Source organism: Caretta caretta, chromosome 9 (assembly GCF_965140235.1).
Source record: "Caretta caretta isolate rCarCar2 chromosome 9, rCarCar1.hap1, whole genome shotgun sequence".
Classification (NCBI taxonomy): Eukaryota; Metazoa; Chordata; order Testudines; family Cheloniidae; genus Caretta; species Caretta caretta.
In genome coordinates, this window is record NC_134214.1 from 6346969 (window position 1) to 6364918 (window position 17950).

Sequence of the window (17950 nt, forward strand, 5' to 3'; positions counted from 1 at the left end):
CAGGGCTATGTTGCTTGTCCAAGGCCAATTGAAAGCATCAGGGAAACTGAATGTATAGCCCTATAAACCATAAGTGTCCTAGTAACAGCATTGGCTAGTTTTCAAATGGCTTTCTGTAGAAATCAAATAACTTACTAGCAATGTTTTACTGCTATTCTTGTTCTCATAAAGTTATTTAAAAATATAGGACCCAACAAGTTCCAAAAATAAAACACATTTGTTGCAAAATTATAATTATTTATTTTAACTCATGTTAACCTAATTTCAGTGTTGTTCTCTGGCAGAGTCAAACACTGTCTGTTTCCTGCTTGTGCATTATTTAACAGCCAGGAGCATTCATTTAATTTTATTGCAGTACCCATCCCTTGCCTAGCACTTTTCATCAGTAGATCTCAAAGCAATTTACAAAGGAAGTCCAGTATCATTATCCCCATTTTACAGATGGGGAAACAGAAGCACAGAGAGGTGAAGTGACTCGCCCAAGATCACCCAGCAGGCCAGTGGCAGAGCCAGGATTAGCACCCAGGTCTCCTGAGTCCCTAGTGCTCTTTTCACTAGGCAACATTGAAATGTTGCAAATTGGCTTTTGTCTAAGTAGTTATATATCTGGACACGAGGAATCCGCTGTCTGTGACAAGATTAAATTCTTCATGGCATCTTGAATGATTCCATTATTTGCCATTGATGCTTTTAAACTATGTGCAGCCAGACTCAAAAGCAAAAATCACCATGAATGTGGTAAAAGTGAATATATAACATTAACCCCAGAGCAGTTATGTAGAAGTGGGCATTTATTTTTGCGTGAATAAAATGAGCCCATCACACTTGACCCTGAGAACAGGTACAGGGGAAAAATGTGCATCAGTACATTAACTAATATTGTAAACCATCTCCTGTCCCTAAAGAGCAGATCCTGCCATGCTTGCTTACACTGAGCCATAGCTTCTTCCATGAGTAGTAGTTCCACTGATTTCAAGGGACTACTCCTGGAGTAAGGTAATAGCGTGGTTAAGGATGGCAGAATTTGGCCCTTAATAAACTGTATACTTTGTCTACAATCATACCACAGGCAAATGCCTAAGAAAAAGAAATTGGCCTTACAGGGCAGGCCCTAGAGATCAAGAAAGCCTGGCATTGTCAGAGAAGTGAATGCTAGAGTCTAGAGCCCTCCACCAAGAGCATCCTGCCCTCGACATTCAGATATAGATAGGGAGTATCCTCAACTGTCCTGCAGCACTTTGGGAATGAGGCAGAGTCTCTAGGCTGGCCAGGAGCCAGTCCAGAGCAAGCTCTTTGCCAGGTCCCATCAAACTGCCTCAGGAAAAACCCCACGTTGTTAGGTATTTCAATGAACTTTCTTTGTTAGTTGTCTCACTTTATCAGACTAACCTTAACAATTCCCACCATGTAATAATTTTCCCAACCCACAGTTTCTGTAGCTCAAAATTTAAAAAATCAAAACTCTTCTAAAAACTCCCAGAGTGTCTCATTTCTGTGTCCCATTATAAATAGTGTGGATGAAAATGTGTAACTTCCTCTAGTGCATGTCCTCTGTTTTGGTTACAGGGGACACATGGTAAGTCAAGTTTGTGTGTTCACAGCATATCAACGGAAATGCTGGAAAGAAGGTCTTTCCAGAAGGGCCAACAATGAGAAATAGAGATGTTTTCTATACTGTGATTTACCCAGGGTACAGTCGGGACTTCTGAACAGATGTGTCCCCTCAATTCTCCAACCTGGTGTGCCTTTTACACTGCTAGGCTATGAGAGCAACCACTTCTTGCCTGCTCTGATACAGCCTCTAGCATGTAAATTACTCCCAGCTATACTTTATGAGTGCTTAGCCAGGAACCCATGAATTACATTGTGGAGTGATACCAGCAAATTCCTAGTCCCAGACTTGTCCCCAGACATGTGTGTCTTGTACTGCCAAGCTCTTTCCTTCTGGACAATACAAGTTCATGGAAATTCCGTCATTTTATTAATAGAAAATGATATGCACAAATCCTGTTATCTCAAATGAAGTTTCCCAAACACTTCAATTCAAACATGCACTGGTTTAGATAAAACAATAGAACAAATTTATTAACTACAGAAGGAAAGATTTTAAGTAATTACAAATAATGAGGCATAAAAGTCAGAATTGGTTACAAAGAAGTAAAAGGGAAATGCCAACTAATGCTTAACCTAACAAGCTAAGTGACCATAAAGCAAAAGGGTCTCTCTCACCACATGTTCTTTCGCGATCTTACTGGCTGGATGCCTTTCAGCCCGGACCCCTCCCCTAGTCCATTGTTCCTTTCCTTGTCCTTCAGGTGTGGATGTCCTGGGCAGAGGGAGGGAGGAGAGAAGTGATTTGAGGCTTCTGTTCCTCATTTTTATCCTTTTCCTCTTCTTTGAGAATCATCTCCAGGTGGGGTTCAGGAGACAGGAAGTCTGGGGAGACAGGAACTTCCAGCTACTTCTTTGCCAATGTGTAAATTTCTCACTCTTTTTCCTGCCAAAGAATGGCCACTTAACCAGGTGATAGTCCATTTAATTATGCTGACACCTGTCTGAGGTGTTGGCTACTCTTTTGTCTTTGAGGAACTGGACTGAAGCTGTTTCCTTAGACTTAGAACATGCCTTATACAGTAGAATTTTATAACTTTACATACAAAGTTGCCACACGCATTTTAGCAGGATAGTAATGTTCAGCAGATTGTGAGTTTTCAAATGATACTTCACAAGGCATACTTTGTACAACATTTATCCTAGTCTTGTAAAAAGGATGAACGTAAGGGTACAAATACCCTGCTAGCGATCTGATGTATTTCCTTTGCCAACAGTGTCATTTCTCCATCCTCCTCCCCCTTCCAGCTCACTCATGTTGCTTTTCCTTTTGCTTGAACATGCAGTGCGGTCACTGTTGTGCTAGTTTATTGTCATGGAGCTGACTACGGTCTGATCTACACTAGGAAATTAGGTCAGTATAACTATGTCGCTCAGGGGTGTGAGAAATCCAGACCAACCTAACCCTGGGTGTAGACAGTGCTAGGTTGAGGGGAGAATTCTCTACTGCCTCTTGGGGAGGCGGATTATCTACACTGACAGAAGAATTCCTCCCATCAGCAGAGGTAGCTTCACTGAAGTACTACAGCAGTGCAGCTGCAGCATTTTAAGTGTAGACAGGCCCTAAGGCGCTAGAAATGATTTGTGATTTCATTGCCAGCTCAGGTAGGAGACAATGGCTTTGGGTCAGGGGAAAGCTTTGTTTAAATAAAACTTACCTTTTAATATTTACAAAAGCATCAAGGAAAATGAATAAAAATAACTGAAAGGCAAATGGAATGAATGTTTATATATAATATGACACATTTGAAAGACCTGATCCACGGTGAAAAGTAATTCCTGCACCATGGGAGAGCTGCTGTCAAGACAGGTTAATTTTAAGGCCTAAGAACCATTAATTGGCTCTTGTGTATAGTCTTCATTGAAATAAACATCATATAAAATGACAGTTAGTGCAACTATAAGCCCATTCCATTTGTGAGAGAAATGTTCCTTGTATTAGTAAGGGATACCTCTGACCATTGTGAAACCTAAGTGTACGTGAGATAGTCATTCAATATTCTCTGCGGTGATTCCTGCCTTTTGTCTTCTAAATTTCCCAGTTTTAAATCGGACAATAGACACTGATTATACGGTCTCTCTTGAAAGAGCTTGGTTATAAAAGAAGACCAATTTTAAAAACATAAGTGGTAATGAGAGATTTTTAGAAAGTGAGCTGGAGTAATCTTCATAGAAGGAAGACACTGAATATTCTGTGAATATTGCACACAGGTGACATCAGTGGAATACATACCAAGGAACCCTCTTATGCCAGAACGGTTTTTTCCCAGGACCACCCACAGCCATCTTTAGCAAAGACCATTTATTAAAATAGATAAATAATTCTACATGCAATGCTGACATTAACCAGTCAGTCTTTTGATGGGTGCTCATCTCTGATCACTGAAAAAGGGCTGCTGAGAGGGGAGACAATGAGATTTTAAACGAATTAAGTTGAGGCAGGACCAGAAACAAGCGTTGCTGCTATGGGGTGCTCTGCTGACAGTCATGTTTGTGTACATTGCTTGAAACAGGGACTATGCCTTCCTCTGTTTTGTACAACACCAAGCATAGGACAGAGCTCCCTAGATACAATTCCTATTTATTATTTTGTATCTGAATTGGAAACTATATTTAGAAAAAAGGCCCTTCAGCCGTAAAGGGTATTTTTAAAGTATTAGAGTCAATGAAGACCTTCCAAGTGGCCCTTCATCTCCTTCAGGGGCTCTCTGACCCCAGCTGATTCTTATGAAATATCAGTCCTCACTGCTTAGGATAGCACACTGGCTGCAAGCCTGTTTTCCCTGCTGCCTGTTACCATTCTTTGTTTTCTTTTTGAAATGCCTGGATCTTCATCAGGTAATTTGTGGGGTACGTCTGCAAAGAGAAGTGTCAATCCGAAGCATAATTAAAGGCCTTTTTACTGGGGAGCTAGCGTCTGATCCAATTCCCATTGAAGTAAAAGCAGTCACTTACGTCCAGTTTTAGTTATGTTTAAGTACGCCATGGTGGTAGTAGTGGTAGACGCCAAACCTCACAACCCTGATGAGCGAGAATATTGTGAATCGGATTAATAAGCACTGCCTACGTAAAATTTGGATTAACCTATTGTGTTTCCTTTTCCTTTTCTCCAGGCATCAACAATGTTAAGAGCATCTTTAGCCCCTGTGTAAGTGTTTCTTGCTGAGCTTTGCTTGGTTATCTGTAAAGAGAGTATGTGGGAGGAGACAGCCAGTACCCCGAAGTGCACTGACTAACTGGTTACTAATGAGAATCACTTGCCTCTCTGTGTATGGTTACCAACAACTGTTGTCTGTGAATGCAATGTGGCCCACGTGACTTTTGTGAATTTTTGATGTAAAGGGATCATTAACGTTCTGATCTCAGCAAACTCTTTTTAGCCCTGTTAATATGGCTTGCTGCACAATATTTTACCAACTGTGATTCAGTGGCTGTGTTTTCCTCAGTTGCTATAGACACTACAGTCCTGTTGTAGTTAGGTTCCCACAAATCCAGGAGGAACGGAAACCCCGAGTAAACTTAGTTGTGTATTTCTAGAACCAATTTTGCAGTGGATTTAGTAACTTTGTCCCTGAAGGAATAATAATTATATGGCAAGTTTTTCTGTGATTGAATGATTTTGTCTTAAAGGGATAATGGCCCCGATCCTCAGAGGTTTTTAGATGCCTAACTTTCATTGAAGTTAAATACCTTTGAGGATCTGGGTCTCTGTGATTTTATGGTAAATTCAGAATTTAGAATTTGTTTGAAAAGGGAGTAGGGCAGTGTGGTGAGTGTTTGGGGAACCTAATATGAGTAGGAGTGATTTTAGCAGAAAACGTATATTTTAGTACTTAAACCAAAAACAGTTTAGTGAAGGCAGCTTTTAAAAAAGTCACCATTCCCTTGCAGTGTTGTGCTAAGAAGCAGTATTGTGTTAGTGCATGAGAATAGAATGCGACCCTCACTAGCAATGCATATTACATTTAACAGTTGATTTTCACTGTCCAACCTGAGCAAAATGTACCCAGTAAACTGTATAAATGATGAAAAACCCAGTTTTAAAAATCCTTTGAGTTCTACTATTCTAAACTGATGTGAGTAATCGAGATAAGGAAATAAGTCAAAAAATTGTGAGATTTATTTTCCTTTTAAAAGGAAGGACACGTGCAAGTTGCTTTTTTGAAACCAGATTTGCTCTCTTCACTTGCCTCACTTCAGTAGCCTCAACAGCTCCCGTTGAAGGAGTTGGATGCGGTATTAATAAATGTCAGGTTTCCTTTCTGCCATGTAGGAAAATGCAGGAAGTGCCATTGTTACCCTCTTTGGATTATGAGAAGCTGAAGAAAGATCTGATCAGTGGGAGTGATCGTCTTAAAGCTTTCTTACTGCAGGCTCTGCGCTGGGTAAGTGAAATGGTCTCACTACAAGTGAAGAAGGATCTCGTGCTAGGCCCTTTCAGTAGAGCTGGAGCTAAAATCTAATTTGCAGACAAGAGGGCTCACATCTGGAGTGAGGTGTCTTCCTCCATAATAGGGTGTGTGGGGGGCGGAGAGAGAATGCAGAGGTTTCTCTGCTTGAGTTTCAGTCAGTGACACTTGCTGAGGCTCTGGAGGTGCTGAGGAAAGTGTAGGATGTGCCTTGTGAATTACATCTGTGGCCTTTCTGGGTGATGAAGGCCAACTGGAAGATTTTGGAACCTTCATTGGAATGATGCCTGAGGGAGGGTAAAGTGTCCTTTTGTTTCAGAGGGCATGTCTACACTACAAAATTAAGTCGACTTACATTAAGTTGATGTACAGCCACCACTGTAATTACAGCAGTGGTTCACATCCACGCTTGCTCCTTCCTTTGGTAGTATGTATCCTCACCAGGAGCACTTCCACTGATGGAAGTGGGACACTAACGGCTGGCCCCAGGCAGCCATGGGGTTCACAGCTGGCCCCCTCTCCCTGCCCCAATGCTGAAAGCCAGAGCTGTCAGTGCTGTGGCAGGGGGTCCTAGCTGTGAGCTTGCACCTTGCTGACAGCTCAGGGTGTCAATGCTAGTGGGGGAGGGCTCCACTTGGGGCTGACAGCCAACAGGCGATGTAAGTAATGCAGCGTGTAACCAGACACTGTATTGCCCTAGCTATTTCGACGTAAGCACTATCCCTCTTATGGAGGTGGAGCTATGTCAGTGTAGTGTGCCACTTACTTCCGCAGAAGCAGCATTGTAGTGTACACACTGACATAATTAGGTTGATGTAAGCTGCCTTACGTTGACCTAACTCTGTAATGTAGACCAATCCAAAGAAGTGATTGTGTGTCTTTGTTCAAGGAACTGTCTCTTGGTAGGGCAATAATTGGAGAGAGACTGCCAAAGTCTTGAACCTTCCTTTTTCGGGGAAAACTGTGAGCATATTTTAGCAAAACTTTGAAGGTGGCAACAAAAATCTTTTAACTTCATGCCACGGAAGAGGGGAAGCCAATGGAGGGATTGAAAAGGAAGGCTGACATGGGCAAAATGACCGGCAAGAAAGATGATCATATAAAGCAGCTAGATGCTGTGTAAAGTTTCACACCCTATCGTACTAATGACTTGAACCCTGTGGTGGGTCTCTTCCCTGTCTACCGTACCAGGTCAGTCCTGTGCAGATGCTGACAGATTCTGAATGACAGTTTTTTGGTTGGCCACTGAGCTGAGAGCGCTAAACTCATTTCACTTGCTGTCAGACCTCAAAGTTGAATTCATCCTCTGTGTGAGAGGAGGATTAATTCTCCCCAAAGAATTCTCCCAGACACACTCTCATATTAGCATTAATTTATGTGAATGATTAATTTCCCATCCTCCCATTTTTTATAGCGCTTGACGACGTCTCATCCCGGTGAGCAGAGAGACACCGTCCTGCAGGCTTATATCAGCAATGACCTACTGGATATCCATAACAGTAGCCAGGTCAGCAAGAGTAGATCTTACTCTGGTTTGTGTGTGATATTATTTATTTTTATAATGTGCGGATCAGAAAACTCTGTCTATTACAACATACAAATAATTAAACCGATTTGTACATGATCTGTTGGGTTGAGGCATACGTTTCAGAATACACTGACCACTAATACAGATTCTCTGTCTGGGAAGGGCTGGTCTGTCTGTTTTTGGGAGCTGACCTTTTTCATCCTAATTGCAGTGTTGTGGGATGACCTCTTAATGGGTCTCCATAAGCCAAAATGTGATATTTATCATTTATGCAGTAGGAGGGCCCAGTCCTGCTAGGCTTTGAGTGCTCTTGACTCCCATTGAGGTAAGTGGGAGTCAGGTGCACATGGTACTCACAGGAGATGCTAAGCACCTCATAGACGAGGCCCTGAAACAGTTTCTATAAGTGATTCTGTGGGATCTTCTTCAGGTTGGGGGGCTGTCCGTAAGCGAGGACTGGCCTGTCTCCCAAGATCTGTGAGAGTGAGGGATCGTCCCTCAGGATAGGTTGTAGATCCTTGATGATGCGCTGGAGAGGTTTTAGTGGGGGGCTGAAGGTGACGGCTCTGCAGCGCATCATCAAGGATCTACAACCTATCCTGAGGGACGATCCCTAACTCTCACAGATCTTGGGAGACAGGCCAGTCCTCGCTTACGGACAGCCCCCCAACCTGAAGCAAATACTCACCAGCAACCACACAACAAAAACACTAACCCAGAAACCTATCCTTGCAACAAAGCACATTGCCAACTCTGTCCACATATCTTTTCAAGGGACACCATTATAGGACCTAATCACATCAGCCACACCATCAGGGGCTCGTTCACCTGCACATCCACCAATGTGATATATGCCATCATGTGCCAGCAGTGCTCCTCTGCCATGTACATTGGCCAAACCGGACAGTCTCTATGCAAAAGAATAAATGGACACAAAACTATAACATTCAAAAACCAGTCAGAGAACACTTCAACCTCCCTGGACACTCAATTACAGACCTAAAAGTCACAATTCTTCAACAAAAAAACTTCAAAAACAGACTCCAACGAGAAACTGCAGAACTGGAATTAATACACTAAATTCATTTCTCTTGTGACCCAGAATAAGAATTAAACTAGGATTTTGTTCTTAAGATGTTTATACAATATATCCTTTTATGCAGCACCTGCAATCACATTTTTAAAAGCACATTTCAGTACATTCAAAACTTACTATAACTTTTTCTTTAGCAGAGTGCTCTAGCCTGCATATTGATTGGAAGGGGTCTTCAGTGATTGATAATTCAACTGTGTCATTAACAAAGTCATGACTTTTATATTTATTAATAATAATTAATTTTATCCAGAGTAGTGGTTTCATTCTTTAGCCATGGGTCTAATTTTCAAGAAGTAAGTCCTGTTGTCCTCATGAGGATGCATTTGTTGCCTCTACAGGTACCCTAGAAATCATAGAAATGGAGGGTTGGAAGGGACATCAAGAGGTCATCTAATCCAGTGGTTCTCAGCCAGGGGTCTTCCAGCGGGTACATCAGCTCATCTAGATATTTGCCTAGTTTTACAACAGGCTGCACAAAAAGCACTAGCGAAGTCAGTACAAACTAAAATTTCATACAGACAATGGCTTGTTTTATACTGCTCTATAATATTATAGGCTGAAGTGTAACTATAATATTTATGTACCTTTTGATTTATTTTATAATTATATGGTAAAAATGAGAAAGTCAGCAATTTTTCAGTAATAGCACTTTTGTATTTTTATGTCTGATTTTGTAAGTAAGTAGTTTTTAAGAGAGGTGAAACTTGGGGTACATAAGACAAATCAGACTCCTGAAAGGGGTACAGTAGTCTGGAAAGGTTGAGAACCACTGATCTAGTCCATGTCCGCCCCACCCCCATGCTCAGGCATGATAAGTATACCTGGACCTCTCTGGCTGGTGTTTGTCTAATGTTCTTTAAAACCACCGAGGAGAAGGATTCCATCATCTTCCTGGGTAATCTGTTCCTGTGCTTACCTATCCTTATAATGAGAAAGATTTTTCTAATATCTAACCTACATCTCCCTTTCTGCAAACTAAGCCCTGGTCTACACTAGGACTTTAGGTCGAATTTAGCAACGTTAAATCGATGTAAACCTGCACCCGTCCACACGATGAAGCCCTTTATTTCGACTTAAAGGGCTCTGAAAATCGATTTCCTTACTCCACCCACAAGTGGATTAGCGCTTAAGTCGGCCTTGCCGGGTCGAATCTGGGGTACTGTGGACACAATTCGATGGTATTGGCCTCCGGGAGCTATCCCAGAGTGCTCCATTGTGACTGCTCTGGACAGCACTCTCAACTCAGATGCACGATTGTTTGCCCTTGCTCTGACGCAGGGAGGGCCGACTGACGACACGGCTTACAGGGTTGGCTTACAGGGAGTTAAAATCAACAAAGGGGGTGGCTTTACATCAAGGAGTATTTCAGGAAGGACTTCACGGAGGGTTCCAATAAGAAATGGTGCACCTAAGTTATTGTTCTTATTGGAACAAGGAGGTTAGTCTGGCCTCTGATTGATACATGGCTAGATTTACCTTGCTGCACCTTCTCTGTGAGTGACTGCAGTGTGACCTAGAGGAATGAGTCCCCTAGACGGGGTGCGGGAGGGGATTTGCAAATGAGTACAAAACAAATCTGGTCTATTTCTTGTTTTGATACACTCCATCTATCTTCTACATCTTTGGCTGGCAGCAGACGGTGCAGAAGGACTGATGCCATCCACATCTCATGGCTGCTCGGCAGAAGATGGTACAATAGGACTGCTAGCCATCCTCATCTCTTGCCTGCCCGGCAGAAGATGATGCAATAGGACTGCTAGCAATCCGTATCACCTGCCTGCTCACCATAAGATGGTTCAATAGGACTGACTACAGGACTAAAGAGAATGACCTGATCAAGTCACTCCAAATTTAGTCCCTGCGCCCATGTCTGCCCAGGCGCTCCTGATTGACCTCACAGAGGCGACCAGGAGCACCTCGGACATGACGATGACGGCTACCAGTCCTATTGCACCGTCTGCTGCCACAGGGCAATGGGTTGCTGCTGCTATGTAGCAATGCAGTACCGCGTCTGCCAGCACCCAGGAGACATACGGTGACAGTGAGCTGAGCGGGCTCCATGCTTGCCGTGGTATGGCGTCTGTACAGGTAACTCAGGAAAAAAGGCACGAAAGGATTGTCTGCCCTTGCTTTCACGGAGGGAGGGAGGGAACGGGGGCCTGACGATATGTGCCCAGAACCACCCGCGACAATGTTTTAGCCCCATCAGGCATTGGGATCTCAATCCTGAATTCCAATGGGCAGCGGAGACTGCGGGAACTGAGGGATAGCTACCCACAGTGCAACGCTCCGGAAGTCAACTCTAGCCTCGGTACTGTGGAAGCACTCTGCCGAGTTAATGCACTTAGAGCATTTTCTGTGGGGACACACACACTCGAATATATAAAACCGATTTCTAAAAAAACTACTTCTATAAATTCGATCTAATTTCATAGTGTAGGCATACCCTAAACTGATTACTTCTTATCCTACCCTTGGTGGAAATGGAGAATAATTGATCACTGTCCTCTTTATAACTACTTTTTACATATTTTTACTTTTTACATCGTGTCTCCCCTCAGTCTTCTCATCTCTAGACTAAGCATGCCCAGTTCTTTCAACCTTACCTCATAGGTCATGTTTCTAAACCTCTTACTTTGCACTTGTCTTTACTGAATTTCATCTTACTGATTTTAGACCAATTCTCCAGTTTATCAAGATAATTTTCAATTCTGCTCATATCCTCCAAAGTGCTTGAAACCCCTCTGAGCTTAACATCTACAAATTTCATGAGTACACTCTCTATTCCTTCATCCAAGTCACGAAGGAAAATATTGAATAGTACCAGATTCAGGACAGACCTGTACAGGACCACACTTGATATGTCCGTCCAGTTCAACAGCAAACCACTGATAACTACTCAATGAGTACGGTTTTTCATCCAGGTGTGCACCTACCTTATTATAATGTTATCTAGACCATATTCCCCTAGTTTGCTTATGAGAATATCAAGGAATTAGGAAAAAACAAAAAAACAAACCCCCAAAAACAGAACAATCAAATTCTATTTTTGATATCTGAAACTTTCTGTAAAGGGTAGTGATGTATAGGAAATGCCAGAACTGAGACTAAAGTTAACAGAGACTTGCATTTGTGCTTTGTGAGCCAAGCACTGCTGTTCAGACTGTGTTAATGGTTCCCTTGCACCTAAACATGCTAATAGCTGTCAAGCAGCAAATGTCCCTATTCCAAGTAGCATTAATGCTTAGTCAGAAATGAACAAACCCCCTACAAAATATATGTTTTATTCAAAGATGCTAACTTTATTAATTTGAGTTTAGTTAACTTAATTTCCTTTTCTAGGGTGCTGCTTTATTATGACTTTACCCTGCACATTAAAGCTTGTTCTATTTTGTTTCCACACCTTTTTCACCCATACAATGGAAGATTAAAGTCAAGTTAGCAACTTGTTAATATGCTTTTGTTTGTACAGTTCTGATATTTGCTCTGCATCATTTATAATGCCTTTAAACATTTCATAAGCCTGTGTTAGAATTTTCCGCTTCATTTATTTTGATAAATGTTTGCTTTCTCTTGCAGAGAAATGTGCTAAAATTGCTACATTCCAAGAGTGAGGTGGTCCGACAGTATGTGGCGAGGCTTATCAATGCTTTTGCTTCGCTGGCAGAAGGTAAGAGATGCACTGCAAAGGGCTGTCCTCTTCATGTACCTTGGCACATTATAGGTACTTCATTGTCCTTGGGTGTGGAAATTTAAATACATCCTGCTTCTGGGCATTCATTGTCCTATGTTCTGTTTTTCCAAGGTCGAGAATTGTCAGTGTCTGTACAGTTGCCACTTACCACTTTGACAGTTTATTTCAGCTTTTGTTATTTCAGTCCTCACCTTTTATAGCGTGTGGTCTTTGTCATGGGCAGCCAGTGAACCGGCAGCTGGGGGAGGCTAGCCCATGGCCAGCCCCCCCCAGCCCCAGCGCCAGGTAGGCCAGTGTTGCGCGGCCCACCCTACCCTCCTGGCATCCGAGCGCTGGGCAGGTGGGCCAGTAGTGTGTGTAGCCGCCCCTTGAGCACAGGGTGGGCGGCGAGCAGTCCCCCTGAGCGCCAGGCAGGTGGGCAGCCCCAGTGCTCTAGTCCCCCCTCCCCCAAGCGCTGGGTGGCACGACCCCAGTGCCCGGGTGCCCCCCAGCACTGAGTGGCCCCAGCCACCCCAAGTCCTGGCCGCCCTAGCCCCAATAGGCTTTCCAAAAGAGGAGCAGCCTGCCTGACCTGGGGCCAAGGGGGAAGGGCAAGCAGGAGCCGGAGGGGGCTGGGGAAGTAGTGTGGGTGGGGCCACGCTGGGCTGTTTTTGGGAAGGCACAGCCTTCCCCAGCCTATGTGCCACGCCTCCCTTGGTCTCTGTAGGCCGTTAACAGTAGGTTTTCTAATATCCACACTATACGTTATAATTGTTATGTCTTCAGTCCCTTCATGGGGCAGTGAAGTGTGCTCTTCAATCACAGTAGTTGTGCACCTTGCAGAACCGAACCTGTAACCGTTCCCATCTTGCATCATTAATGTTCTGAAAATGCACCTTTAAAAAACTAGCCAAAAAAACTGGCCCATGATCAGAGTCCTACAGAGAGTCCCGGCCCCTGGGCTGTGTACTAGGACTGATACAGCAGATTTTTGTGACTAGTCCTGTACCCTCCTCTTCTCGACCTTGATCAGCCTCTATGTATCACGGCTGCTCAGGCCATTGCACGCTGAATTGTGATGGAGCTTTGCTCCAAACCTTAGTCTCTCGGACTGGGATTTTCAAAGGGGCCTATTAGAGCTAGGTACCCAACTGCCATTAAAAGTCAATAGGAATTGGACACTTAACTTTCTTAGGCCCCTTTGGAAATCCAAAATGTAAGTGTAAGATCGCCCTGAGCAATATGGTAGAAAGTACATGGTTAAATGAGAGGTAGCGGGGGTCTGGCTAGTACGGCCAAAGTACTAGCTTGGTAAACTGGTACAGTTGCCCCAAATGGGTGGAAGCTATCTTAAAAGTGATGTGTTTTGTGCAGATTGTGAGTTTCTACTGAGGGTTTCTACTGCCTTGTTAGAGAGAGAAAGTTGGCTCAAGCCATCTTTCTTTGCAAAATGGGAGGGAGGCTCTCTGTCGTGGGCTAGTATCTCACTATCTATTCTTTCATCACTGTTTGCACCAGGTCGGCTCTACCTTTCCCAGAACCCAAAGTTGCTGCGAGTGCTGGAGGAAAGGCTGAAAGCTGAACACAAGGATTCCCTTACACGGGAGAATGTTCTGGGGGCTTTGCAGAAATTCAGCCTCAGGTGATGACAGCTCAGCAGGCAGTGGTGACAGCAGGAGGGGAAATGCAAACTAGGCAGGCTCTGTTCAGGGCGGAAAGAAGAGCACTTGATTTTCATACAACAATCATCAGAACCCACTGTGGCTGATGAAAGAAGTGCCATTGATAACTGGAGGAAGACCCAACTCTGCTGGCAGAATTAGTCTGATTTCTTGGCAGTTGTCAGACTCAAGTGAATTTGTGCACATTAATGTCTGTGCATTTTAATATGTATTTTTAATTACACAGTCTCATTGAAACTATATCAGGACAGCTCCCGTATCCTGAAAGTCCCAAAAATCTATACAGGGACAAGAAAACCTGTGCGTTCTCATTCAGTTATCTGCCAAGGGGGGGTCAGGGTTTGCCCTCTCTGCAGAGAATTAGCTAGTTTTCATCCTCGACCTTTGAGTCTGGAGCCATCCATTCAGACACTGTCTCTCCTTTGGCTTTTATGAGAGCAGCTCTACCATAGAAACTTGCTGCCAGTGCCTCCTGCAGTGAATTTCTCTTGGGACTGGAGGAAGGTAGCTGATGTCACCCCCTCCTGAGTCAGTCACTCTCCATCCAAGTCCCCTCTTCTCACAGGAGAGCAGCAAGGGATCAGTCTTGCATAATTACAGTCTCTCTTTTAAATCAAGATTCAAAGTTTGCCTGTGAAGACTGTGGGTTTGTTTTTGTTTTTTACATTTGTCTCATTTAAAGCTTGACTGGAGAAACCATTTGCATGCACCGTAAGGGAGAGGCCCTACCTGAGTGGGGGTAGATGAGACTCAACACAGTTTCTTTCATTCTAGATTTTGTGGTATCAGGCAAATTGTTACCTGTACCATACTGCTGGGAGTCCCAGCCAGAAAAAAAAAGCAGATGCCATTCTTAGAGAAAAAGAGATTTCTATAAATGCAGTTATAAAGAATGCAGGGGAATTTATTAAGTATTCTTTTGGCACTAAGCATGGTATGGTGCAATAGGCTGCAGAAATTTTAAAATGATACTTTATTATTACCACTAGTATTTAATCTTGTGCAAGGACTGCTACAGATAACCCATATGAAGACATTTTTGTTTGTATCAGATGTTCCCCAGATATTGCTCCAGTCCATGCCACAAACCCACTTGGCAATCTGTGAGTGCAGCAAGCTTCTCTGGGGGCGGGGAGAGGCTATCTGGATCAATTGCCTGGCCTTTTAATAATAATAGAAATACATCTTTTTTGTTCATTGAAGATTATTTTTGGTCGACCTGTGAATTAGGCTTAAAGTGCCATGGGTATTAGATAAAATGGAGGTAATGAGCTCTTCACCGCAAAGTTTCCACCAGCGAAACAACATCTTGTAGTAATCCAGGCTCAGACACCAGGTAAAATGAGTTCTGCAGCCTGGTTTGAATTTCTGATGAATGTTGTGCCTTGCCAGGGAACAGACACCCTTATAGTTAGCAGAACCTTCAAATATTCAGTGTGGTATTGTATAGGGGGTAACTCTGTGTGAGAAGAGAGTTAAATGAACCAAGAATCTTTCCAGGGAAAAGAGTAAATAGGATTAAGCAAAGATAATATTTGCTAAATTGGAGGTGGGCATGGGGGGGGGACCAACTTTCCATGCATCTTCTCTCACAGACATAGTTACCACTCCTTGTTGGGGTGGCTTGATTAAGTCAACAGGAGAGCTCTCTCCCGTCGGCTGACAGCGACTACACTAGAGAGCTTACAGCGGTGCAGCTGCAAGCTCCCTAGTGTAGCCATAGCCTACGTTTGCATCCTACAGTTGTCTCTCTCTTCACGTCTTTGGGTTTTATTAATGTTCTAGTTTCTCTGCCTGTGCCAAAAAGTGTAATTTACACTCTTTGTTGGAGGGCTAACATGTAGGAAATAGGAGAAGTAGTTTTACCGCACTCTTATTTGAAATACATATAAACAGTGTAAAATGTATTTGTTTTATATCCTAGACGTGCCTTGCAGTCAGCTATGATCAATGATGGGCTCATTTTCTGGCTGGTTGATGTTTTAAAGGATACGGACTGCCTGTCAGATTACACGCTGGAATATTCTGTCGCCTTGCTCATGAATCTTTGTCTCAGGAGTTCAGGTCTCTTACAGTTACAGATGTAATTTTTCTGTTGGGAAATGAGTGGGGAAAAACCCTGACCCTGAACCTTTCATATTGATATTACTGAGGTCTTTCAAGTGATTTTGCATTATGTCTGTTTTTATCAAGATTTATCTGTGTTAAATTGCCTCCACCACTGTAGACTCTGAGCTCCATAAATGGTGCTTTTGATCAGGTGTCTTTTCCAACCTGCTCTGAAACAAAATCCACGCCTTGTGGGGAGTCAAAACTCACCTTCTTGCTGGAGTTTGGCCTTGTTACCAAAGAAATTAAATTAGTGTTCAGCTCAGTCCTCCCCTGGCTTGTCTGTACTTAGGGTTGTTCCCCTCAGAACTGCTCTATCTACACCTGGGTCCTCTCTATAGAGAGCCACTCCCACTTTCCTTTATATAGGGGGGGGTGATGTGAGGAGCCACCCACCTGACCTCACTGAGTCAGCAAAACTCATTTAACCCCTTCCCAGCATGTTCATCACCTAAAAGGGTGGAGCGTTTCAAGCAAAAACAGTCTGTCTGCCTCAGGGCTAGAATGAGTTACCTGATTTCTGACTGGGCCGAAGCAAATAATATGCCTGTTTATAAAAGCCAGTTAGAGCTGAGCTATTCAATAATGCAATACGGCCCCATCCTCACCTTGCAGGATTGGACCCATAGCGATCAACAGTCCTCTTATGACACAGAGAGCCTCATGATAATATAATGATACAGTTTGTGACCCCAAGGAGTTTACAATCTTAAGAGATTTTAATTAAAAAAAAAAGTGGGGGGTGGAGTTAAACCCAGATAAGTACACAATAGCCCTCAATTGGGATCATCAAAGTAACTTTGTTAAACTGTTGTGGGATCAATGTCTCAGACTTTGAAAGTAAATATTTTAGAAGATGTACCTGTCTAAAACCAGAGTAATTCAATTGACTTCAGTAGAGTTATTCTGAGAGCAGAATTTAGCAGGAGTGGGGAGCCGTCCATTGCATATTGCATTGTATTAATGTTTAGGAAAGAAAGAAGAGTTTGGTTCTTTTAATTTCCTTCTCTGTATTTGAAAAAAAAAATTATGCCTTTGCAGGGAAGAAAATGTGTGCGAAAGTTGCAAACCACGTGCTCAAAGTTCTCTCTGATCTCCTTGGCCATGAGAACCATGAGGTACTTGTACAGCAAATATTCCTCTGTTTGGGCAAGGGAAGGGTAAAGCTGATGATTAAAAAAAAAAAGGTGTGTTTTGCTTGGTCCTTTGCTATTGTACCCTGGCAATAAATCACATGGAATTTCAGTGAAGTTCACAGTCCTGTAAACTCATCTGGGCTCAGTGAATGCTATGGGGGTTTTTCCCTCGAGATTTTGTTCTCTCTCTTCAACTGTATGATTGGTAATTTGAAAATGAATGTTTGGTAGCAGTATGGTTTTCACATTCCAAACTGCAGGTTCCTGGGATTATTTTAAAGTAATCTAAAACCAAATCTTTCCAAGCCTTACTACATCGGGAGATACAAAACTGTTTGTGATGCAGACATATGCGAAGCATCAGGTGCAAACAAGTCACCTCCACCAGTATTTCTTTCTTTTTTCTTTTTAAAAAGAATACTATAAAAATAGCTGGGTGGCCCTAAGTGTTTCGCTCCAAATATCTCTCCATCTGCTGCTTCGTGTGGGCTGCCATTTTACGCCCAGCAGTTCAGGGCAGGAGAAAGTGGATACAGCATTTGCCTTCAGTGTGAATTTTAAAGGGAGTGTGGGGAGGCAGAATGTCATTTATCAGACTGGGGATTTCGGCGAGAACATCAGGATTCAGTCCCTGACTCTCATGGAAAATGTCTTAGAACCTTAGATGAGCACCAGTGGTTGGGCCCACAGTTTTATATCCCATTCT

The 17950-nt window shown here is 43.1% G+C and overlaps 1 protein-coding gene across 11 annotated transcripts in view; it reads left to right on the forward strand.

Moving 5' to 3' along the window:
* Window positions 1-17950, forward strand: part of ARMC9 (armadillo repeat containing 9) — a 113351-nt gene that overhangs the window by 48009 nt on the left and 47392 nt on the right. For all 11 annotated transcript variants that reach the window (XM_048864645.2, XM_048864646.2, XM_048864647.2 and 8 more), the window contains 7 exons: window positions 4725-4759; window positions 5885-5996; window positions 7435-7527; window positions 12224-12314; window positions 13836-13959; window positions 15924-16063; window positions 17150-17226. In XM_048864645.2, the coding sequence (XP_048720602.2) occupies window positions 4725-4759; window positions 5885-5996; window positions 7435-7527; window positions 12224-12314; window positions 13836-13959; window positions 15924-16063; window positions 17150-17226 (672 nt within the window). The remainder of the gene's footprint in view (window positions 1-4724; window positions 4760-5884; window positions 5997-7434; window positions 7528-12223; window positions 12315-13835; window positions 13960-15923; window positions 16064-17149; window positions 17227-17950) is intronic.